The sequence below is a fragment of the Charadrius vociferus genome, unplaced genomic scaffold (genome assembly GCF_000708025.1).
Source record: "Charadrius vociferus isolate BGI_N301 unplaced genomic scaffold, ASM70802v2 scaffold142, whole genome shotgun sequence".
NCBI lineage: Eukaryota > Metazoa > Chordata > Aves > Charadriiformes > Charadriidae > Charadrius > Charadrius vociferus.
The window spans coordinates 1,239,582-1,265,949 of record NW_009647025.1 but is presented as its reverse complement, the minus strand read 5'-3'; the positions used below and the strand labels follow the sequence as shown (position 1 = coordinate 1,265,949).

At 39.0% G+C, this 26,368-nt stretch overlaps 1 protein-coding gene across 1 annotated transcript in view; it reads right to left on the bottom strand.

Moving 5' to 3' along the window:
- UTRN (utrophin) overlaps nt 1–26,368 on the bottom strand; it is a 389,280-nt gene that overhangs the window by 112,064 nt on the left and 250,848 nt on the right. The window contains 2 exon segments of the mRNA XM_009895523.1: nt 13,070–13,226; nt 18,637–18,809. Of these exon segments, the coding sequence (XP_009893825.1) occupies nt 13,070–13,226; nt 18,637–18,809 (330 nt within the window).

Genomic DNA, 26,368 nt, shown 5'->3' with positions numbered 1-26,368 from the left:
TTAAAGATGTGCTTTCCTTTCCAAGTTCAGGAAATATCACAAAAATGTTATGCTACATTTATGAATGTGGCACTAAAATGAGGAATGATGAAGCAGCAGTGCCGTAAAGGAAGTTTCTAAGTCAGGGAAGGAAAAAAATCCCAAGTACTTTCAAGTGCCTCACTCCCAGCTGTCCAGAACTGGGATTGTACCTAACTCAGACATGGGAACACTGAATTTCAAATTCCGTATGGGAGTGATCCTCCTTCTCGTATCCAAAAAATGAACTAAACAGAGAATATCTAAGCAGAACAAAGTAATGCAATGTGAAAGTGCCCAAGTTTCCATAGCACTACAACTGCTGTCAGCTAGATCTCTACACAGGCTAATTTCTCTTACTGAAAAACTCATCTGTTACCAGCATAGGTGCCTGTACAGCACTGCTGGACAGAGGTGACCTATCTGTTATGTATGAAAGGAAAAATGGAAACAGTTTGATCATCAGGAACTCACAGAGAATGGAGAACTATAAAAGACAGGCTTTTTAAACACTCCTCAACAAGGAAAAATACTTCTGCCAATGAGATGCTGTTTCCTTCTTCAGTCTGGATTCAGGACTTCTCAACTTTTTAAAACCTCAGTAGTATGGAGCTTTACAGATTTGCCTTGCCACTTGAAGCCTGTCAGATATTTGGTGGCTCCTATGCCTCCTACTTCTTCCCTGGGGAAGAAGCCTGCTGCGTGGGGTTGGTGTGCATGCACCCAGCTCTGGGAACAGCCACAGAAGCAAAACAGAACATGCAGATGCTGATCATGCTTTACATGAAACTACTGTATAAGGCTGTACAACTTCTAGAAGCCCCCCAAGGCCTCACGTGCCGAATCCAACATTTACACCTTTTAAACTCAATCCACAAGAGCAGTGCCAAGAATTGAATCTGTTTGTGGACACGGGCAAGTCACAGAACCACAGCATGGCAGGGGTTGGAAGGGACCTTCGGAGACCATCTAGTCCAAACCCCCCACCAAAGGGGGTTCATCTACAGCAGGTCAGACAGGAATGCATCCAGGCGGGTTTTGAATATCTCCAGAGGAGACTCCACCTCTCTGGGCACACAGAGAGTCCCTCACACAGAGAGGAAGACAAGGGCATGATGTCTGTTGGCCAAAGGTGAAGAAAAGTATTCAGATATTTGCCAAGTGAAGAAGCTACACTTGAAGTTTCTGAAGTGCAGGTTAAGCAGTGCTAACTAACAGAGAGCTATCAAACCTCTGAGAGACACCAGGAGTTCAACTATGGGAAAACATGCCAAAATACGCAAAGAAATTGATTATGTATTTTCCGATCTAGAATTCCAGCAGAATAAAAAGCACATTGTTCAACTAAACCAACCTTGACCCAAACACCAGTTTAAGATCACTTTGCAAGGATATTATAAGCATATTCATTATTCCGAGAGCACAGGTCCATATAGGAGATTTTATCACCATATGCAACTATTCTTAGCTTTTTGTTTTTCTCCCTCTTCCTTCACTTTTTATTAAGTCCACACTTTGTTATAGTTTGTAAATACAGCCTTGTATTTAGAAACAACAAGTGCACAGTTTTAACACATCCCAGTTTGTGCCACTCAAGTAAGACTTTGGGGAAAAAAACACCAAACAAATCCTGCATGCTTTTGCAATTTCTTCTCTGGCCGCCTATGTAGCAGAGTAGCATCTTTCAGCTTTCTTTTTTTCCAAGAGACCAAAAGAGCATCACCAAGCTTTACAATGTCACAGAAAACACCAAAATTAAAATAGGATTTTCTGTCAGCTTCACAGGAGTACAGTAGCTCCAGGCACTTTTGACAAGTAACCAAACAGTGCTCCTGTCAGCTATATTTTTTGTCTTAACCTTGAAATCATTAGTGGTTTGGAGCTAAAGTCTCTCTCAAAAGCATAACAGACTTAAATTTTAAAATATGGAGATAGAACTCTCCAAACCTTACGGTGACTATACATCTCCCTTCTCTGTATTTAATTAGAAAAATATGTAGATGTCTACATATGTTAAAAGTGCTGTTGAAAATGAATCAAAAGATCGATAGTGCTCTATATGAGAAATCTAAGCACTGCCTGTTTTAATTACTCAACCCTAGAAACTTTCTCGATCCTCACAATTAAAATATATATATATATCATCCCAAGTTCTCATTCATTTTTCTTCATACCAAAAAGCTGCCAGGATTACTAAGCACCTAGCTCTAGACGAAGTCTAATAAACCCAGAAAATACTACTTAGATACAATATTTAGGTTACAACTGCTCAGTAATAATTCTGGCTCCCAGTTTAGAGGGTTCTGAGTCACTACTGCAGCAGGGGGAAAAAAAGGTTAATTGGAGTCTCCTCTTTAGTGAGAGCCTGGGGACTTGTTCCTCCATCAGGCACTGAGGCTTCTGAAAATGTCCATGCTGAGGATGATGGCATACGCTAACCACAGCGCTGATGTCAGCGTGAAGCATTGCATAGTGTCTCTCTGCTTCAAAACTCTAGATGGAAAATCATGTGCAGAGAATGCACAGGGCACAACCATCAGACACCATCGATAATTATCTAAAAACGACACCCTCCCCCTCCCTCACATTTATTTGATGATAAAAATATTTTCACATCAGTCTTCCCTCTTTTCTTCCAGAGCATCAAAATGTTGTATTTTTAGCATTTTTTTCAGTTAGACAGTTTCTTCCCTGGCTTGAATCTGATCCCTTTAAGGTACTGAATGCTTACACAAACCTCTAGCCTATGTCCTCTGAGGCAGGTTCATCACTCAAAGGAGATGGAACCACAAAAGAGAAAACGTACAAATTGCTATTACTTTAAAACAGAAAAAGAAAGAAAAAAAGACCTCATATCAGGTTGATTCCAAGGTGAATGACTATAGACTGTATAAAACTCAGAGCAAAGGAGAAAAACAAGAAAATTTTTAAAAGATGACCTGAAGTAATATTTAACAGAAAAATGATGTATTTGTTCCAGTAATTTCTTTAAATCTATTTCATTTACTGTTCTCTCTTCTATTACTGCTAATCCTAAATTCTTGCTGACCTGTTTCACTGACTTAATGAAGAATATACCATTAAAAGTAATGATTTGATGCAATCACTGAAGTCTCAGTCGGTACAGAAAATTTTAATTTACACCCAAGTGAATCACACTTTTATAACAGTACGCATTTTTAATGACAGTTTATAAAATCATAAGGATAGTCCTTTCATTGATCAAGACATTTTTCTTTAGATTTTAGAACTTCAAGTTCTTCAAGTATGTAAGTTGCAAACCAGCTGCTTCAAGGCAGAAGTCTTCTTTTTTTAATCTATTGTATTACCTATATTAGGACTTTTTGACTGAAAAATATTTAGTAATATAGAAGGAATGTATAAAACCCGCTCCAACTTCAAACTAAAGTGAAAATAAATGGATCAGAACATTTACTTAATCATTTATGGCTTTAGTTTACTGTTCTCTCTAAAGCTTATAAATACTTGTTCACGAAAACAAAATTGCCAAGGATGATGTTATGAAACTAACTAGGAAATATCACTGGTTTAGTGTTATACCATCAAACATTGGCAGAAATATTTTTTTTCTCTCCATTTACACATTCATTTAACAAGAAAGGTCTAAAAGATGAAAATCATACTGTAAAATAAATAAATTGCTAGCATCAGCAGCTATTAAGTTCTTTGAGGAGACCTTTAAAAACATTCTCTCTCACTACAGACTATGCCTGTTCATTTAAGTAACAGCCCACATCAGCTAGAAGTTTGTCAGGACTATGCAACTTCCTATATGCCCCTGAAAACAGCATATAGGGATACCCAAACAAGAGCCATCTATCGTTAGCACAATCCCGTGTCAGTAATAGCACGGTGTCTCTGACAATCAAAAACTAGAGTTAAGGCTGATCTTCATTCACTGCAGAACCAGAAGAGGCTGCTCATGTCACAGAAGTTACTGCACGCATATTCTCTGTTTGGCAGAGTGGGCTACAAAGCTTCACAGCCAGTTAATATACGGTGCTTGCAATCACTTTAGAAACAGTCGCTTCCCTACTAGCCCTGGCAGAATGTTACATCATCATTAAACTATAAGACAGACAGGACCTTCGAGAAATCTTTGGTTTTCTACAGGATGCTTTTAAAATGTCCTCATGCATCACAGAGGAGTAAATTATAAGATGAGCAACCAAGCATGTAAAATAGCTTGTTAGTAATAAATGGGTGATTGTGAGGACAACGTTGCACTTCTTCCACAAAGAGGTGCCTAAAAAAAACATCCCAAAGCCAAAACGCAAACCAAAAAATCCCCAACCCCACATGCAAGTAACAGCCACCTCACACAAGCAAATACTTTCTATCTAAATTACACCATGCTCAATAAAATTCAGTAAACTGTTGATTAAAACAAAAGTGATCTCAGTAACTCTATGAGGAATGACTGCAGACATTGCAGGCCTATCAAGCACTGCACTATATACAGGAATTGTGCTTATACCTCAGAGTACCCTGAGTCTTCTGATGTGGACAACCACTGACAATACTTTAAGTGATGCTAGAAAAGGAGTCATGTTACCAGCCTCAGAAGATGAGGATTCAGGTTCCAAATCTGATTTAAAAAAAACAAACCAATCTTCTTTTCCCCATGACAACTAACCTCTCTGGATAAATCTGTGAGTAGTACGTAAGGACCTCTAGCAGGTGAAAGTGTAAGAGTGGGAATCCTAAACCCAGTATGACACCTTTCTTGAGCACAACACAACTAACTTTACAGGAAACTTGGGTTAGCACAAACATAACCTCCAGCAGTTTTCCTAAAAAGAAGGCTCCAAATCTTTAAGCACCATTTTAGGTTTAGACACCCTTTGCCTGCTGAAGTTGAAATACCGGAACTTCAGAAAACAAAGCTGCTTCTAGTAACATTCCTAGCAGTTTTCCAGCTGCTCAGACTAACCACCCTGGACAAGAGAAATTCACTGAAACCCAGGTCAGAAGACACAGATCTATGGTAACTTTCTAGGAACAACTAATAGCTGAAGTTAAGAGTTCTTGTAAACAACAACAAAAAAAAACCCTGCGAGGTTACCTTGCCCATTAAACTGATACCTACCTTTCCATTTTTTCTGCATTCTAAAAAAGCAAGGAAACAAAAATGGGAAAACTAACCAAAATATCAGAAAAAGCAGAAACCCGTTCCCTCCCCTATTTTGTACATACATTTTGAAGCCTAGCCTTTAATCTCAAGAATCTGCATTAAAACACGAGTGGGCGGCTGCCATGACAACACAATTTTTCCAATTTATCGCTGATGTTTCTAGGGTGGATTACCGGCTGTAATAACAAGGGATTGAGGATCCAATAGTTCAGGAGTTAACCGCAATAAATATCCTTCTCCCCTAAAGAGTCTGCCTGCAGCAAGAAGCAGCAATATCTAGATGCAGATATCCTTAACAGAAAAGAAAATTTATTCTTTGCCAGCCCATGTCTGCAAATGCAAAGTTTCAGAAGGATTTTAAAGTGACAGCAGTCTCTCTCTTACTGCGTATTTAAGCACACAGAGCGCATCATAAACTAATGCTCTTGTTCAGTTTTCTCCAAAACAATGATGCAGAGGGGACTCTGCCTTTTGACAACACACAGTGAAAGAGGATAAAACTCTCTAGCATTTGCACAAAATTCATGCGGAAGGAGTGTCAGTTATGTAAAGAGGTTCTTAAAAGATTTGGAGTAATCCCTGCAAGCTCCATTCCACACCTTGAATGACAAGTGAACAGCTTTGCTAAATACAGTAGGATTCTTCCTATTGGTCCAATTTATCAAAACAGATCGCAGAGAAATCAAGGAGACCTGAAGAAGATTTTGTGCTTATACAGAAAGCATCTCAAACTGGTTTCAGAATGAGAAAGATATGAGCAGGACAAATGTTTTTCAGCTCTACCTGATACATGCTATGAAAGCTCCTGGAAAAAGTATGGCAATGGCCACTGGATCATTGTGGCTCTCTGGCAGCTCTTTGCAGTTGGAAAAACAGATTTGCTGCTGCTGTCCTGGTGGGTTTTTTCCTGGCTTTCTGCCTTTGGAAAAACAGACTTCAGCAAAAAAATATTTGCATTCAGAGAAATGTCCTGTCTCATTTCCTTGTACTAGTCCATTTCTGTGACCCAGCATGGGAGCATCTGTTGATGTACTGTCCTTAGGTTTCAGGTAATACCCAGCATTTTTTAATGCAATTGAAACACCAGCTGATCTTAAAAAAGCATACACTGGATTGAAATCCCTGAAAACTTTTCTGGGCAGTTACAGCCTAGAAAAAATGCCTTGGGAGTTTCGTCTCTGAAATAACTTGCTCAATATGCAGCTGCAACCAAAAAAAAAAAATCCAATAAAATGTTGAGCATCATCAGAAAGGGCAAGACAAAAAGCCATTGTTTTACTACAGTATAAAACATTGATGCAACAAGTATCACACACAACACCAGTCACTACACCTCCATAAAGATTATAGTAGAGTCAGAATAATGCAGAGAGGTGAACAACAGAGGCACTTAAGGGAATACAGTAGCTGTCTGATGGGTAGAGATTAAAAATGGGTCACCAATACGCTTGTGCTCTATCACCTTCACCGGTTACGCACATGGCTCACCCTTCAAGGTCAGGTCACAGCCAGTCATGGTCTTCCAGCTCAAGACACAGGAGTGAAAACAGATGGTATGGTACATCCTACGGCATCAAGGTGTTGTGAGATTTCATTAGTGCTAATGAAATCTCAGAACACCTTGTCGTTATTAGTACTATTATTAGTAGCTATTAGTATATTAGTACTAGGGCTACTACCAATAATGGTGGAAGCAGAGTGGTCTTTTGGGATGTGAGAAAAGAAGATACCAGAGAAGGAGGTACTAGACTCATCGCAGCCTTTTAAGGGACAGAGAGAAATGTTGACAGCTGTGCTGCTTCTGCACCATAAGCCTCACTTATGCCACGCATATTTCCCTCCACAACAATGTCAGAACGTCCTCTTAGATATTTGAGGATAACTATAAACCTTCAAGAAGAATAGGCTTTATTCAATGCTTTGAAAAAGACCCAGAGAGGGCTTAAAAGTTTATATAGGAGTCTTCAATTAAAACAAATGAGATGCTGGATCCTCAGAAAAGAGCAACATGAGATGTATATACCGATAAACGCCTGCACCAAAATGACAGCATTAAAAAGGCAACACCACAAAAATATTTTATTTATTGTAATGAAAAAGTGCTTATCAATTGTTTTTTCCACAGTAAGACAACCTGGTTTACTCTGCATTAGTGACAGAATACTTTTGTTCTTTCACTATCCAAGTTATTTATTATTTTAAGTACTGATCCACTGCAACTTTCCTGACTTATCACAAGACAACCACACTTCTGGGAACAAGCTGAAATACAGCCAGAAGCAACATTTTTTTTTTTTTTTTCCCCACAGTTAAAAATACACTGCATTGACATCCTAATTTAACACTTCATTCTTTGTGCCATGCTTTTGTTTACAAATCATTCTTTTGGAGAAATAGCCCAGGAATGATATACACCTGAATCATTCATGTAACAAACAAATCAGTTTGAGTAAATCCTTAGCGAGCAATGGCTTTAAGTCAGATGGGTCCACTTGAGAACTCTCAGTTAACTTCAGGCATTAACTTCACTCTTCCTTTCCTGTAACAAAATATTCCCACCCACAATTTCCACCTCTTCCTTCTAAACACACCTCAAAGAAAAGCGTTGCAGTTAAAGCTTAATTAATTGTACTGTCCTCGTACAGTACAATCTCTTTTTCACCAATAATCGACATTCAGAATTCTCAACTATGCAGACCACTTAAAACTTCAAGAGTCCTTAAAAAGCTCCTAACCATTACGAGATTACTTAAGCAGCTCTCAAACTGTTCAGTAATGCCGACTGACTAGTGGGGAGGCTATTTCTTCTCTTGATAGAGCATATAGTTTTTGAAAACGTATCCTTACTTTGAAGAGCCACTTCACAGCAGTGGGGTATAGAACGCTCAAGCTCCTGCTTCAATCACACCCTTGTCCATCGGACCAAGTTGCAGCTCTTCCTCTAAAGCAAAAGGCTCTGTGGATCCTCCTGTTCCAACCACAGACTGTTTAGTTCTCCTTTCTCGTCCCCTCACAGATCACATCTCAGTCAAAATTAATATTTCAGCAACGTAGCTGACCACCTCTACACAGCATAGATTTTCTGCATGCTTCATGTCTTATGTGACGAGATGTGTAACAAAGTAATAAAGCCCTTTCTAGACTATAATTAAAAGCGTAGATTAGGGCAGCACTAATATCATAATACTCATCTTTTTATTCTTATAGTTAATAATTCCTAACATGGAAGAAGATTTTAATATAGAAAATAGCCAAGAAAAACAAATCTGGAATAATTAAGTGGGAATTAATTTAAGAATAGGTCCATTGCCTGAAGTCAGGCGGGTACCTGAAAGAGCCCAGACAAGGCTAGAAAAAACTTTTTTTTTCCCTCACAGACTTTTCCTGCCGGTAAAGAGAACAATGGAGTTACAGGCACCCTGAGGGGATAACAACAAGTAGAAAGCAGATTGCAGTTGGCTATGCTAACACTTTTGATAAAGTGGCAATAGCTAAGTAAAACAGAAAGAAATACTTGCAACTTTTAGCATTTGATTACTTTAACAAACCAAATCTGAAACATGAAATACATAGACAGCAACCCCAAAAAGTTTGAAGAGTATCTGAAATATTAATGACCCATCCATAGACATAAAATTACCAATCGAACATTCACAGGTCCTTGGCCAATTCATTCTGAGCTCAAACGAAGCTAAGTTAAGCATCTCTGTGATCCAAGACGCATGCATTATTTAGTATTAGCTAGACATTTGTTCATTTATGCAGACAGATGCCAACAGGATTTATGTGAGAGGGTACCCATTTCTGCTTAATTTGAAATGTCCTGTTCTCTCTCTGAAAGCTAAACCACAGTGATTTATATCATTTAGGCAGTCTTTGTATTTTAGCAAAAGCACATTTTCAAAAAGCTACAGTCAGGAACTCTTCCAGCAGAAAAGCAAGATACGAAGCTCTCAGCGTATCTCCAGAGAACAAGGTGTCAGCATCTGCATTGCCTCCTCTTGTACACAGGCATGAGTCTAGGTATTTCCACATGCATAAAACCAGCCCACTGATTTTTCATGGTACTTTTGTAGCTTTTTTTCAGCAGGATAAGATATCCACATAAGGGCAGTCTTTTGGGATTTTGGGGGTGGAGTCGGGTAGTGGTTTTGTTGTTGTTAGTTTTGGTGGCTGCTTTTTTTTTTTTTTTTGGCAGGGTCTATGCAGCTGATCAAAATTTGTATCGCACTTTCAAATCCTAAATGAATATTCATAAGGAAGACTGGGAAAGAACAGAATGAGAGCGAAAACCTGAGCTGGTAAGGACAAGCAACAGTGAGAAACTGGAATTATGGAAAAAACACTGGCAATAAACTCTGAAAAGGCAGCTGCCTTCACTTTCTTCTCCCTATAGGTCATTCCCTGCGTCAATACCTTCACAGAAGAGTTTTCTACACGTCAAGAGTGTTAATGTAGCCTCTGCTACAGGTACGCTTCATACAGACGACTTTTTAACTCGGGTACTTCTAAACTTCCTCTCAGCGTCCCAAAGCATTTATGAATTTTCCAGCGTTCTTGGGACCACCACCACAGCCCATTCTCAAAGACAAAGAAATTTTGAGAATAATTATAGCAGGAAATTTGTGTTCCCTTACTTAAGCTTCCTCTTGCCCTGCCCCCTGGAAGACACAGAGCACAATTCAACACCCAGACAGGATGTGCTCCCTGCTTGACTGTGTGCAGCGTTTAGTGTGTGATAAGACTATGAACTACTGCAGATGATGGAAGTTTGGCTGAACAACACAAAAATCCGTCCAAAATTTATAAATATTTGCTACGTCCTGAAAGATGTCTCTTAATCTGGAAAATATAAGCTAAATCTGTAGTCCCGATTCAGGCAACTAACATTGCTGTAGGTAACGTTTGTTTATAAAGCATAGAAGAATGATTGATATTTAAAACAAAAACAAGTTTAAATATCAAATTGCAAACCATTTATTTCCTCCTGTCCAAACAGATGTCCGTAGCACACAAACAATGTGAGCTAACCGAAACTGTCACATAATACTGTACTTATTTATCTAGCACTGCTGAGGCCAAGCACTGAGTGGGGGAGATACTAAGAGAAGGAAAGAGAAGTAAAATTAGTGCCATTAAGCTGAAGCAAACAAGTCATCATTTCATGTATCTGAGGGGAAAAAAAGTAGGTTAATAAGGAGAATGATTATTGGATAACAAGAAGCAAAAAGCAGTGCTAACACAAGAAGGATTGAGGACCCAGAAAAATAAAGGGCAGGAGATGAGACATGTCTTACAGGCACATGTCTTACAGAGCTGAACTGCTATTTCACCACTTACATTTTGAAGTACCACCAAGGACAAGATCCAGTAAGCAAGCTGGAGAAAAGAGCTAAGTAGAGATAAAGTGAGGTACTGAACTGCTCAATTTGCACGAGGACAACTTCAAAGCAACACTCAGATGTGAAACTACAGGAAAGAGAAGAGCAGAGGCACCTAACCCTTGCTCAGGGAAGCCCGGGGAAAACCTTTTCAAGGACAGCTGATGTGGTGCTGCAGAAGCTCAACATGAGATCATCAAAAAACAGTTGATTAAAAGTAGAGCTTACAAATAATATGAAATGCTTAGAAGGTTTAACACTTGAAAAACTGTGGGCAAAGAAACATTTAAAGAAGTACCAGGACAGCCAGTGATGAGAGGTTGGAATAAAGGGAGTATCCTTGAGAGTGAGAGAAATCAAGTCTGCAATATTTATCTGGTACAGTCGCACCTTAAATCTCCACTGAAAACTTCTAGCTTAACACAGGATACATATTCTAAAAGGACCAACAAGGTTTTGGGTTTTGTTTTGTATTATTTTCTCCACTTCTTATTTTCTACCTGAAGAGACAGAACTTTTCGGCTTGATGTAGTTTATTAGTAAGCTGCAGCTTCAGAGAGGAAGGAACAGTTCCTGCTAAGAAACAGCAGTGAAGCACTGCCATGGAGAATCAAACCAATGGACAGCTGTGGTCCAGGTCCCTTCCTCAGCAACACTTCAATAGGAAGTGAAATGGCACATGCTAATAATTCCTGTCTGGTGTGGCACAGTATCATCACATGATATCTGGGAATCTTAGAAAATAATCATCTAGCCATCATCTGAGAAATATCCACAATTGAATACTGTGCTCTTGCTTGGGTAGGTGTACAAAAAAACAAAGTGATGCACAGGGTCGTTTTAACTTTCCGCTATTGCAGTCCATTAATACAGCTTGCGTTAAATACTGGACTGGGACATCTCTATCCAATACTCACAGTGACGTTGCAACAATATTGCCTTTTGGAAAAATGAAAGAATAATCTCTAAAACCTCCTGAATGCACATATTACGGTCTTAACCTCAACACGTACCAAAATATTAGTCATTCTTTCAACATAAGGGTAAGGACTAAACAACCCAAAAGTGTTCTCACCTTCACACTGCTGCAGTTCACTAGTGACCCAAATTAGCCATCCAGCATCATTGCGCCTATGTTTTTCTACTTCAGAACGATGTATAAAAGCTACCAGTTTTATAAATCTATTTCACATCTTCAAATGAGAGGCAGTAGCAGTATTATTATTTGTTATTATCATACATATACTAGAATATAGCATGAGACACAAACAAGCCCTTAGAAATTGACCTGTAGAGATCTATCACCTCCCAATGACCTCCTTCAAAACACATTTGGATCTGTTCCAGCCTTTTATTGCTCTTTGGCACTAGTAATCATTATAAAACATTCACAGCAGATGTGCCTACAAACAGAGCATGATGATTTAAGTGGATAAGAACAGGAAGAGATGAACTCTCAAGAAACAAAGATCCTGAGTTTATGCTAATAACCTTACTTTAAAAGACTAAATTAAGGAGAAACATGTGCAGATTTCCTTAAGCTCTTCTATTTTGGATTTAAGTCTCAAAAGTGTTGCTCATGTCAGGCTACTTTTTCTGTAGTTCCTCACAGTATTCTAAGTGAGTATTTCTGTATTACTGTTTTCCCAAATTCAATTTTTGCCCTCACTAAACAGAACAGCAGAAAAGACGTCAGTGTTGTGCTGGTGGAGAGGAACATAGTTGTTATGCAATTAGCTATATAAAGCTGCATTTATTCTCTTTGCCTGTTCACACCATACAGAAGAACAAATACGATAAGATGGAACCAGCTTTACTAGAATGAATTTGTCCAATGGCAAATACGTCCAAACTTGATTACTGATCAGAGCTGGTGAGACAGACTTTACATTCTGCATGAATGAAGATATGTTGTATATGCAACAGAATTTTTTATTGTCAAAAAAATACTTAGGAATCAATATCCTAGCATGTACAAAACTGGAACAGAACTAGCAAAACCAGAGAGCTGGAAGAGCATGTTATAGATACAACAGTACAAGGCATAGGTAAGTTTTAGTTCTCAAAACTAATTTTGAGTCATCTTTGCAGTATAGTTCTGCATGGGGTGGACGGTTGCCATTACTGGTCGATTTAGTAACATTTAGAAAGCCACTTAAATGATTTTACTGAATTTACATTCAACATTGCTTTCACAATTCTTGTTCACTTTTTACTTTTGTACGCCTTCCTTAACTTTACAGCAGTACTACCTGGTAGGAATCCAAAAACATCAGTAAACATTAAAAAATGTGTTTGAACTGAACACATATCAGAAATACTTTAGATGATATTTCATAGAGAGTATCTCTTTTGTGCTTTACTGGGCAAGGTGGGGAAGAAAAAGGGGTGGAGACCTACAGCGTTTTTCTAGAAATTAGTCACTAGGAAGTGTTTGTCATTTCTCCTGTACTCAATTTTTCTTCATTCTATTATTCACAGTAGCATATTTATCTATAAAACTTAAGCAACGTACTTTGCAGTGGTCATACTGTTGCTGTAAGGTTGGAACATCCCCTCCAACGGGCATTTGCTTTTTTAGTTCTTCATCTTTTGCATTCAGCCATTTGATTAACTCTTCCAGAGATGTCAGCAACCTGTTCCATTTCTCTGCACTGGCCTCCAAGTGAGCCCTGTGAAACAACATTAAGGCAGCTTTAAAAACCTTAATAGCAAAACCAGCATGGGAATGCAATAAATAAATAAAATTGCTCAATCATTAAGATAGGAATGTTTCAAGTGTTTAACTGCAACGCAACTTTGTGTTAAAAAACCCTCTACTTCAAAACATTTGGCACAACGAATCAGAATAAGCAGAGGAAAAATGGGGGAACACAAACAAATATGTACCTGATGCTTTAACTTATCCAAAACCTTGAACATTGCACGTCTAAGCAACATAAAGAAATGCTGTTTTGTTGTGACTCCACCACTGCAGTGCATGAAGTACAAGTATCATTTTGTGAGCTAAAGCACTGCAAAATGGAACTCCTTCATGCCAGGACCTTGACTCTCCAGCAGTGAAAGCAACAAGTTCTCCCAGCAGTGATCAACAGCAAATTGCCAGTGCTGATGAAAATATCAGTGACACAGATTATTTAATACATCATCTTTAGTTGATGGTGAGTTAACAGAGAATTAACACAGGGAATCTGTCTCCCAGTTTAATTGACAAAACCCCCAGATTCCACAATACCATTTTCTATCATTTTCAGGAATACCTGGACTTGATAGCTTCTCCTTGCAGTGCCTACACAGCTGCAGGGAAATCTTCAACAGGGACCAGCTACCCTTCTTTTACTGCAGTCATTCTATGTTATGGATTCGAGACCAGCATGTAATTAGTTTGTACCAGTAAACAACAATTTCTAAGCAAAAACCAAAAAAGCAGTCAGTATGAGTGTATGGGGGTGGACGATACAAAGGAAAAAAAAAAATCACATTTCTGAGAAGGATAAACTAACTACCTTTAGGATAAGGAACCTATTTTCCTTCACTCCATTCAGGAAAATGCTTAGGTAACTACTTAGGGAAAAAAAAAAAAAAAGTTTAAGTACTTGCTAGAAGCGACGTTTTACTGCCTATAGTGTAGTGCATCATGGTTTCGATCGTGTCTTATTGCTCTCACTGATACCATTCTCTCAACACTGAATTCAAGCCAGCTGCTTGTATCCCAGGCCTAAACAGCTGAGCCAGCATCCTGCCTTGCAGTGAATCACAAGCGAGCTATTGCATTTGCAGTTATACGTGTATTGGGGAAGAGCATCCTGCCGGCCTTGGTTTGCAGACCAGCAGCTCCTGAGTTAAACGTACTGTCTCAGCTCCCCCGGTCTCTGTTCAATTCTTTAATACTCGCTAACCAGAACTACTTTCAGGGCAACCAACTCGTTCTTCCTGTACAGGCGGTATTTGCTCCCCAGCAAGTTAGTACACAAGGTACCTGCTTCACAGCTGGAGCATTCACCATCGTTGGCCCCTGAAGCCCCCAGCCACGCACAGGGGCACGCGTCCAACAGCACAGAGTGGTCCACGTACAATGTGGACCTTCTCCTTTTCACAACTAGCTTGACAACTTGTCAAAAATGTCCTCACAAATGCCAAGCTGCAAAGCATTGCATATATGTTACCCTCAGGTGGTCGGTACTCAGAACCAGCACTCCTTTCTGGAAGTGAAAACAGAGTTATACTCCCTATTAATCAGGCAGAGGAGAGACGCTACCCTCTCATCTAAGCCAAGGCAGCCCACATTTGAATTTATAGTTTTGCTGTTAGACTCACTGATTGTTACAAAAATAAAGCATCTTTATGAATTTCTAGAAGCAAACACGACTAAAATGTTCAGATCTATAGCCTTCTGTACATTTGAAATCTCTATTCATCACGATTTTTTACTGTATGTAGCATATTTAAACAGCTCTCACCTCTAAAAACTGGCACTCTCTGAGGCTTCAAGATTCTGCTCTAATTATCTAGCAGAATTCCTCTATACAAAATGAATTGGAGTTTTGTAAGGGTGGGAAAAAAATTCCTGCAACTAGTTAAAGGACAATTTAAGAGTGACTCACTGTTAATTTAACATACAATGCAATAATAATAAGTGAAAAAAACTAATTTGATATTAATGCAAATGATGTGGGATATGATACTAGATTAAATGCATTATAATTTACCACTAAAGAGTACCCATGTGCATGCCAGATTAATGACAGCAGCAAAATATCACTAGCACATGGTTTCAAAGTCCAATGCAAGCTAAACTTGTGGAGGTAGAGCAGTAAGGGGTGGGAAGGAAATGGACTACACTAACAGGGACTTTAAAATTATTCTCTGAACACAAAGTGAGCTAACCTCTCTCTTGAAAGGTCAGAAAGACGTTGAGGGGAAAAAAAAATACACAGGGGAAAACATACCACGTTAGCCTGGATTTTTCCTGAATGTTACCCTTCCAATCTTATCAGAAGCAATACTGAAAATAAAAGTGAGATGCAGGAGCAGCTAAAGAGTAGACAGAAGCATTCAGTTCTCTTGGGGAGTGGAGACTCATGCATTCAGTAAATCCCATTCAAAGCAAATGCTGTACAGGAGCAAGGGAACCGTGATACACTCCAACTTGCTTTTCAGTGTAAAGTTTTAGTATCACTATTTAAATTTGTCATACAGACATTATTAAAGAGAGTCGATAAACTATGTTGAAGTTCTGAAATGTTTCTTGGGCCTCTTTGCTTTCAAAGACAAGATTTCTGGCCTTTGTTTAGGAATTAGTACTTCTACTGGTACGTAACCTGCAAACAAAGCTTCAGGTGTTTGTGCTCCTGTGATAAATGAATTGGCAATCTCCAGGGATTCGCCAGGTCAAGTGGTGGCTTAAGAACCTGCTCTGATAAAAATACAGCTCAGTAATAGATGCCTGCTTGGTTTTGAGCACTGGTTGGAGCAACAATATTCCCCAGCAACAACCTCCTCGTAATTCAGAAGCACTCCTTAGAGAATCCTGGATGAGCCTGAAAAACAGATGCTCCCACCCAGCTGACCAGTCTGAGCGCACCCTCCTCCACCCAGGCTGAATAAAATCATCCAGAAGAACAGGAACTTTGACATAACTCCCCTTCTGTTGACCCTGAGAGGCTCTCTTCACAGCTGGAGACCTCCTCAGCTTTTGCTTCTGCTTTGGAGTTAATACTTTGCCTGCTGAGCAACAGAAAACACATGGAATAAAAGAGATTGGTGGGTGGTCTAAATATAGAGAATCTTTCTCTGTTTCTTCCATACTTTTACCTCTACACTCCTCCAAACACTGAGACCCTCGCACCTCCTGCCCCAGAAGAAAAGAATCTCTCCTAGACATTTGGCTTTAAAAGGCAGACCTGCACAAATGTGCAGCTTTGTTTTCTTCCTGGAAATAAGATAGTAAAGAAAGAAAAGAAAGAAGTGTGAATAAGCCTATGAGTAATTTCAAGGAGAGGTATAGTGTTCTCAGGTGGTGTCATAGCCACTACAAGGACAGGTTTAAGAGGTCTCCATGTATTTCAAATATGCACAAGAGTGCTGCTTTTTCACTTTGTAACTCCCTTTAGTTACAGTAGCAGGGAAGCAAAGTCAATGCAGTGAATAGCATCATCAGCTCTGGCAAATGAAGTGATGAAGAAAAAGTCATACTGTCTCTAAGGGAGAGCAGGAACTAAAAATCAACTTAGTCAGAGCGTACACCTAGCTGAAAATTTTCTAAAAATCTTAGAGAAACCTTAATTTAGAAGCACTATCCCAAGCTAAAACCCATAACAAAACAATCAGATTTTTCAATCATCAGTCCCAGCATCTAACACGGTTATATGCTGTTCTCACAAGACTCATCCATACAGTTTTGCTTTCCAATTCATCCTTGAAATAAGGTACACGAAGAAGGCAAAAGTTGAAGACAAACAGCTACATCAACACACTGCCTTCATATGAATTCTACACTTTGCTATTTCCCTATGAAGGCTTTCTTCACTCTCGCACAGGTTAGAAAAGTGAACTGCAATCTAAGAACAGGGCAAAATACATGAATTCAGAAATGCTGTGCTGCTTTCAGTGGCGAGTGTGATTTGAGAGGTTAATTTACTTCTCTCGTATTTGCTCCAGTATTCTCCTCCCTGCCTACCTTCTACTTGTAGCTCAGTGACTTGTGGCTCTGCAGCATTGAAGGTACCAGCAGAGTAACACAAACACTGCAAAGGTTAATGCTGCCCAGTGGGATGCATGTGCCATACCTATGCAGAAATGAAAAGGTGGGTCTGTATTCAGAAGAGCCGGTATTCCCACTTTCTTGAGCACTCACTGCACGATCGCTGTCTCTGTATTGCTGCCTTGGAACTCAGAGCTGGCCAGGCTAAATGGCTTGAAGGCCCTTTTTTTTGGCTATTGATTTCTCCCAAATTATGATCAACCCCAGGAAAGGCCAGCAACCGAATTGTTCTTGCTAGAACTCCACAGTTGCTAAGTTATTATCTTATGAGCATGGTTTTGTCTTCCTCTCACAGCGACTTATTTGTGAGTAGAGCTCATAATAGCCCAAGTTCAATAGCTCCTGCATTAAACTATTTGTGTAGTGGGGCCAGTCTCTGCAAGCCCCCGCACCAAACTGCTTGGTTCCTCTGGTTCAAGCTCTGTCTGTGGGCTTTCATGGGGCTGATTTACCCATTCCACTTAACTGTTTAGCAAGTTGGTGACGGGATAAGTGGAGACAAAAAGTAAATATCACTTTTTCCCCTTTACCTCACTTTTTCAAACCCTTGTGCCTGAATTCCAAGCTCAACGAATTTTTCTGCCCTTTGGAAAATTCATATGAATGCTTCACATTGTCCTGTTCTATTAAAAGAACAGTTTCCTTTACTGAACAAGCAAGAAACTGCAATTAAAAACTCTAGAAATTCTTTTCTATGTAATTCATTTTAATGTAGAATTTCATTCACATTAATGAATATAGTAATACCTACTTCCAAAATGACATTGCGAAGATTTTAAAAATGACCACACCTCAACAGGCAGTGAGCTTGGCACTGGTAAGGGTCAAAAAATTGTAAAATGCATTCCTTGATTAATATGTATTTTAAAACATTTCTTAATTGAATAAGCAGCAATTAAAAAAAAAACTTTACTACCAATATGGAGCAAGACACTTAAGATGCAAGTCCTACAAAATTTTTCATTTCAGTGGTAAAAAACAAAAACAACAGCAAAACCCTTATTTCTCCTCACAGTAATTGTAGATTCACAGAATTACTTCATTGACATTGCTATCAATTTACAATAAGGAAAAATTCAACATACTTTCTGGAAAATTTAGTACAGATTGGCAAGTTACAACTGCGCAGCTCTGGAGAGAGAGGAACAAGTAGTGAAGCCTTCATGGTGAGCAAGTGCACCAAGTTTTTATATGTGTGGTCAGGGGTCCTTTACGGAAGAAAATGGAGATTCCACTAGAATGCCGTGGTCGTATCTCTCAAGCCTTTTAGAAGACAGCAACTGTGCCCCATTCATGAACTTGATATTTTTATTACTTACCTGATGTTAGACGACTTCGCCTTCAGGTCATTCCAGCGCTGGTTCATGTCATCAAGCCGGTGCTGGAGCAGGGCAGCTTCCTCAGAGTTTCCCAAGGCTTTCACCATCTTCTGCCTGTTTCCATCAATGCTTTTAAAGATGTCATTGTGGGCATCAATCTCAGCTTGGATGTCCTGAAATATCAGCAAGAAAGTCCAAACATCTTAGTTCTCTAAATAAAGGAAGGGAGAGCTTACTCTCATGAGCACTCCGAAGCACTAGGACAGAGCACATAGTCTGACTTTCTTGGGTGAGACTGAAAAGAGACGCAGAGGGGAAAACCTGCAACCCTATTAGCATCACTATAAAAGGTCTAGATTTCTTAAGTGTGAGAAAAGGAGTTCGAAAGTGATACTTGACTGTGAAACAGGACGAAGAACTATAAACACTAAGTTCTCTGCATGTTTCTGCAGCACTGAAGGTAACTGATTGTCTACTCTTCTCCCACGCATTTCACACAGTGCAGCATTTTCAAATGTACTAGAAATCATTTCCTGCTCAGAAATTGCACCAAGTCAGCCTTGGCTACATTGTCTCTTTCCTCTTTGAAATAAAACATTGCAGAAACTTTACACAGCCCAGTGAAATTCAAGCACTATGTAGTGCTTTAGGTCATACTCAATGAAAGCTTTTAACTAAAACCTACATCCTTGAACTGCAGCTAAATGACTACAGTTACCACAAGCCCATTTTTACAATTAAACTACTGTACACCATGGCCCGCAATATATGGAGAGGTAAGACATAAAATAGCAGGATGTATTATAACCTGAATTTCATAGTAAACGCTGCAAAGAAAAATAAGTGCTTGGGATTTCAATTCCTCTTACTTATTTCTCCTCCCCTTAGAAATTAAACATATTTTATTCTCTGATCTACCATCTGCCTAAAGAAACATATTACAGATGTTGTCTTCATCTAACCGAGCACAGTATTGTTTTTAAAACACATTACAAGAGCAAAAAAACCTTCCTGCATTGCCACCAATGCTTTCTAGCATGCGCACATCTATGTACACTCTCGTAGAGCAATGTAAATGTGTGGAGAGCCAGGAATTTTACTGGCTGTCTCAACAGGATTAATCAGCAAAGATTGTGACAGGAACTTGATGCACAGGTAAACAAATATCTTTTGCAAAGGAAGAAATTCAGTAACTGAAATCCCTGAAAGGTTTTTATGCTTCCAGACAGCTCCTCAGTAATCTCCATTTGTCCCCAGGAGCAGGAAAGGAGGGGCCTCTTGTACCTCCCCATCCTCAAGGTGTAGTCCTTGCATCTTAGAATGGCTGCTTGCACATCTACAGTTGATGCTTGGAAACAGTGGAAAAGTAGCTATGAATCTGAGACAGCATGAAAACTTTCTTCAGCTAGAGAAGAAAGTAAAAAGAAGTAAGCATGCAGCTGGAGAAGTGGGGGGAGGAGAGACAGAGAGGGGAAAGGGGTGGGGGCAAGAGAGAGGCAGGGAAGCACCAGTGAAGCTCTGGCTCTGTAGTTGATCTACTATGTGACTTTGGACAACTATCTATTCTTGGGTTTCACTACTTTAAAACAGATAAAAAGACAATTTTGCTGTCTTTAAAACTGTCCTGATGAAAATCACTGTTCTGAAAACAGATACAAGTAAGGACATTCAAAATGAAAAACAGAAATGGAAGAGTCTGATGATCGACCAACCCAAATAAAACAGCATAGTCATCAGTTAAACAAATGAGATGCTCATCTGAAATATTTGCAGCTCCTGTCCTTATGCGTCCAACGCACAAGTAGACATAGTGAAAACCAACTTAGATCCAAACACCAGGAGACACAACCACATACAGCAATTACAATTTTAATTGCACACTAATCTGTGCTACAAAAGTCTGGCCATGTCAAATCCATTTCTATGCCTCCTTAAGGTTACAAAAGAAAAATTTGTTGAAAACAAACTGATCTCTGATCACAATATTCATTCCGAAACTAATGAGAACCTTCATAAAACATTCTAGCTTTGATTACATTTGAAAGAACCCTTAAGCATGCACATTTAAAGACATTTCATTCAAAATGGGTTTGATTCTTGCATTTACCAGCGATATTACATTAAGGCACAGTAAATCTGCTGTTCGCATTCCCGAGTCCCATCTGTGATGGCCATGTTGTGACAGCTCAGTTCAAAGAATCGACTTTGCTAATTAACTTCTCTTTCTCTCTTCTGATTTCCATTTTCCAGGAAAAAAAAGCACTGACAGCTGATGGATAAACCGACAGGAGTGATACTAATGAATGCCAGTGCATCACAGATCTCAGGGGAAGAAAAAAAAAAAAAAAAAGAGGGCGAGAAATCCAAATACATGTCCCACATCAACATGCACATGGAAGAAGTGCAGCAGGAAGGTGGGATGGCTGCTAATGGCAACAGATAGACACGTTAAGTTAGTTATCCCCCAAATAATGATGTAAAAGATCTTGAAGATTTTTATTCAAGTTTTGCCCTCTACTGAAAGACTAACAAGGATGATGGGCTCCCATCTTGTCCCAAGATTACTACCAATTACAGCAATCTCCTTTACTCACCATGTTATTGTAATCTTTCAATTCTTAGGAGATTTGTAAACATGTTGTGGTTGCCCTTGCTTAGAATTTCTTATTTCAAAGTGGGAAGAACTCTATCCATTCTCTACACGTCCCAATGTATGTTCATCCTGATCTACAATTCTCTTTCTCCTGCCTTTTTCTTAGTCATTGATTCTCCGTATTCTTCTCCATTGTCCTCTATGTGGCAAAAGGGGATAAAAAAGTTGATTATCTCTGCTCAGGCTGGGATAGTCTAGTATTAGTATAGTATATTATAGATACTAGTCTATCTATAGATAGACTAGTATTAAGTCTAATAAGAGTTAATCCAATTTCAATTTTTCCCTACTTTAGAAGCAATTATAAACATTTCCCTATTATCACAAGGAAGCTTCCCTATCCAGATTCACAGGGTCAACACACTGGAGGATGCAGGAGATGAGGGCAAAAAAAAAATAAAATGTCCGTTTTGCAACATAAAGAGGTGGACACAGCTGTGAAACACCATCATTCCTAGCCCAGTGCAATGGGGATGTGGGCCAGAGTGCTCTCCCAGTACATACAAAACAAAGCAAAGTAAAAAAAAGATGAAAAAAAAAAAAAAGACCAAGAAAAAAGAAACCTAAAGAAATACACCACAAACAGAGAAAGACTTCTTGCCAGCAGAAATTCCTACTTCTTAAACCATAGTTACATAGCTTTATCAACTTAATTATTGGAGGTATTACTATGGAGCTGCCATGTTTTGCTAATTTTGCAAATATTTATATGCACATATCTGTTAGACTGGATTGATAATTAATTGGTATGAGGTCAACAGATCGGTTTACATGCCCAAGTGCTTGCAGAATTAAGGTTCCAAATTTAAAGAAAGGTATTTGAAACAGAATTCATCCTATATATAAATCAAGCTGCAAGTTTCAAAGTTTTGAAAGACAGAAAGGAGAATAAATAACTAGGCTGACATTTATATATCTACTTCCCTCTAGCCAGGCTATTAGAAGATTGCCAATTTCCTTAAATTCCTTTTAAGAATTAAGATCAAACTGCTGCCTGTCTTTTCCACTTTGGTCTGGTGATTTCAAAATCCCCTTATCTCCATTCTGAACCTTAGACTTCTTTGCTTCTCTCCCTCTTTAGCCCTCTCATGGCAGATGATTTACCTGCAGGAGTCAAGCCTTCATTTTATGTTTGGATCTGATTTTAAAGCTTGTCTCCATAATAAGAAACCTACTTCTTGCTTTAATTTCAATCAAATAAAATACTAAATTATCATATAGTGACAACTGAAGAGTATGTGTCTTTAAAGAATGTATAAATATGGTACATGACACTCAGTCACGCTATAGACGGCAATTCTGAAAAGGACCCAAAGACTTAGCTGACTCCAGTTGGAGTTGCTACTGGAACAGTCCAAAGGCAGACTAGAGTGCCTTGCCCAGGGTAAAAGAAAATATATGACAAAGATTTGAACAGAATCAAATTTAATGACTCCAACTTCAAAGTCAATCTCTATCAAACTTTCTTTTCTTTTTTTCCTCCTTACAGACTGCAAGGATATTTTAAACAGTTACAACAGTAAACAAAATTTTCCTTTTGAAACTATTAATCCCTTACAAAAACAAAAAAAATCCTTTAAAAAGACCCCCAAAAAACCCCAACGAAAACCCAAATCAACAGCACTCCCACGATGATGGGCATTCTAGTGCCTTTTTTCTGAATGAGTCCAGATGGCCTCTAACTCACTGTGCAACCCCCTAAGCTGTCAGCATATTCATTTCCACTCACGTTTTTTCAGATTTTGTTTGTTTATACCATCTTCATTGGTACACTGCCATTGACACAGACAAAATATTTTCATCTATAAAGGGCCCAAACCCTTCTGTTGAAGGTAAAAACATAAGAGGTGGAAATAAACTCCACATTTCTATGACAAAATTAAAGTGGAAGAAACAATGCATTTTATAACATGCAAAACGTTACTCTATTCCATTCTCTCCAGTAAGAATTCTAGAGCACTTGAACTTTATGATACAAAGATCTAAACCAGGGAAGTTATTTTCTTCTGTAAGGTAAATAAACAGATGTTCCTATAACATTACAGGTTCTATTATCAAAATCCTTTAATCAAGTTTTTCCTATATATAAAACTCAACTTAGTTTCTTATGAAAAAGGTCAATAGCATTCTATACCAAATCATAACTTCACAAGATTTTTTTAAAACAGTTACATACAGGATTTATCAACATTTTACTCCAATGTTTTTTAAACCCACTATACACAGCAAAATTCTGTATTCCGCCCCGATTTTTAACTATTTTTATGTCTATTAGGAAACAGAATTCCACTGAATTTCTATAAAGATCAGACCACAAAGCACGGATGGCAAGTTATGGCTCACAAACTACATGTGGCTTGTAAGAAATTGATAAGCAGGTCCAATGCTGATGCCGTGCCACAAGACTGGCAGCATTTTGTGTTGACACACAGACTATAATATAATTTCAATCTCCAGGTATAAGCCACAGAACAGGCAAACCATTGTGGCTTTTGAACCACATAAAGATCTTAAGAGGAGTTAGTAGGACTGAGGTTGACTCCTCATGAATGAAAAATAGTTCGAAGAGCTGCATTTTCCCCAGCAAAGGTTACCCCGAGGCTATTTTGCCAGGACAGTTTTTTACTTCTTCCACTTAATACAAATCATGCCTGTGACTAGAATAGGATGGCAGACTTGGTGCGGGTACAGGGAATTGCAAGTCTCACAAAAATGACTGCCCATTGCCTTCACCGAGAATGTTCAAGTCAGCAAAGATATAGTTACAGAAAATGCTGCACTTGCCTTTTTTAGAGGTCAAGAATAAAGGTGATGACTGCTCACCGAAGTATCTGCAGAAAACTCTTCCAGCTGGAATGGCTGGAAGAAAAATGTCAGTGCCAACCTAAGGACATAACTGTAAAGCCACAGGCATGAGTCAGAACACCTTTCTTTGAGGTCTCACGGCAGGTAGCAAAGGAATGGATTTTTAATTTTATTTTTTTTTTTTTTTTAGAATAGCAGATTGTTTAGTCTATATTGAATCAGATACCTTTTACCTGCTGCTGCCAACTGCCTCTGGGAACACTGCTGGGTCAGATGTTCCCTTTAGCCTCTGCTTCACTCAGAGCTTTTAACTCTTTTTTTGACTCTTAAGGAGGGAGTAAGAATTAGGGCACGATACAGGCATATGAAAGTGGCCATTGTAAAAGGAAAATGGGATTTTTATTGCTCTCTTCCTTACAAATGCTGGGGGTAGCAGGGAGAGAGAGATGCTGCTATAAAAAGAAACGGTAAAAAAAAAAAAGTCTCTGAAGAATCCAGGTACTCATCTCATCCAGGGAGTCTCTTGAGTCTCTCCCCTGGTGTCAGAGGACAGTCATATCTTTAGCAAGGATCATCCCATCTGCTGTTTCAGAGCCCTGCAGTGGCAGTTGCTGTTAAGCAATCAGTTTATATTGAATTCACATTCAGAAGAGCAGTACACATGCAAAACCCTTGGGCAAAATTGCCATTATAATAAATCCACCAGTGGCAGAAGTGTGTATAAAGACAGACATTAAACCTCTCTAAAATGTCATACACAGACCACACTGGGTATCACTACAGCCACTGGGACTATAGTATAAGATCAAAGCAATCCACAAAAGCAATTGGCTTTAGATACGACAGAAATTTAATTACTACTTAAGCTCTCAGATATTTCAGGAAGAAAAAAACTTTTCTGAGGAAAACCAATTTGGGATATTTTTCACATCTAAATTTCAAACGCTTGTACTACCAAAAGCCTTGCACCGACACTTCAAGATTCCAAAAAGCTATCTTGGCTTGCACTTAAAACTTAATGGATAGTACCTTAACAGGTGACATATGGTGTGGGTAAGGATTCATTTCATCACAAGAATGGTGATGTACTTAGGAAGGCTGAGAATGCCAGCCTGCCTTCAACAACCTCTGCGGCTCCATCGCATGGCGTTGACTCAACATCTGGGGGGCAGGCATCATAAATCTGTTACTACTAATTCCAGCAGTCACATAATTGCGACTGAACAAAGCCAAAGCAGCCCTGCCCACTCCAGTGTAATGCGACTCTGCTTTTGCATAGGAAGGGAGTGCCGTGCAAGCTTCTGCAAATGCCATCTGGCTTCTGCATTACCACCACATTAACAGCACTTGTAATTCTCTCCTTGCAACATATATTCACGAATCCAGCAAGCTGAAAGCAGCTTGCAAGCCAGGATCACTGTCAGAACGCTGTTTCTCCTGGCAGCAAACCTCTCAGTTAGGAAGAACAGGATGGGTGTGGGGGGATTCATGAGAGGGAGAGATGAAGCAGAGGAAGGAGGAGGGAAACTTGCTTTAAACAAAAAAAAGAAGAAAACTTGCTAAATAAGCACAGATTAGAATTTGTGGTCAAAGTTCACCAACTAAAATGTTAACTTTCTTCTCCAGCACCAAAGCATCCTCCTATGTTGTGTTACAAATTTCAGCACAGTAGACACAGTGTGCCACAATAAGCTTCAAGCTAAAAAAATACAGCAGAGCTGAGACCTGCAAGTTTTGTTTTTGTTGAGAATCGCTACAATCAATTCCTTTGAGATGAAATAAGACATTGGAATATTCAAAATCACAGGGGAGAGCCTGGAGTTTGCAAATGACAGGGCTTGTATGGTTCAAAAAAACATTAGAAACATTGGTTTCGAAACTTCTGTTTTAACTACGTCATGAAGCATCTCAAAGAGTCCAGCACGTGTCCTAATCTTTACAGGCACTGGCAGCAATTACAAAAGTGAAGCCCTGTTGACAGACTGGGGGCAAGAGAAACGCAAAGTGATCTACCCAGTGAAGAAATCATGTCACAAACCCTTTTGCTGTTACTATTACTACTTGTGGAAGAATCATGCTGGTGGGATACCGAACAGGATCTGTCTCATTAGGTCCAAAGTTTGCTACTGTGGGAAAGTAAAAATACAAGAGTTTAAAATGACCAACAAATCCAAATCAGTTAACAACAGTCTTCTGAGGACCCAGGCTTATTATGATTTTGAAATTAACCAAAATCATTAGACAAACCTAAACAAAATTAAAAAAAGTAGCTTA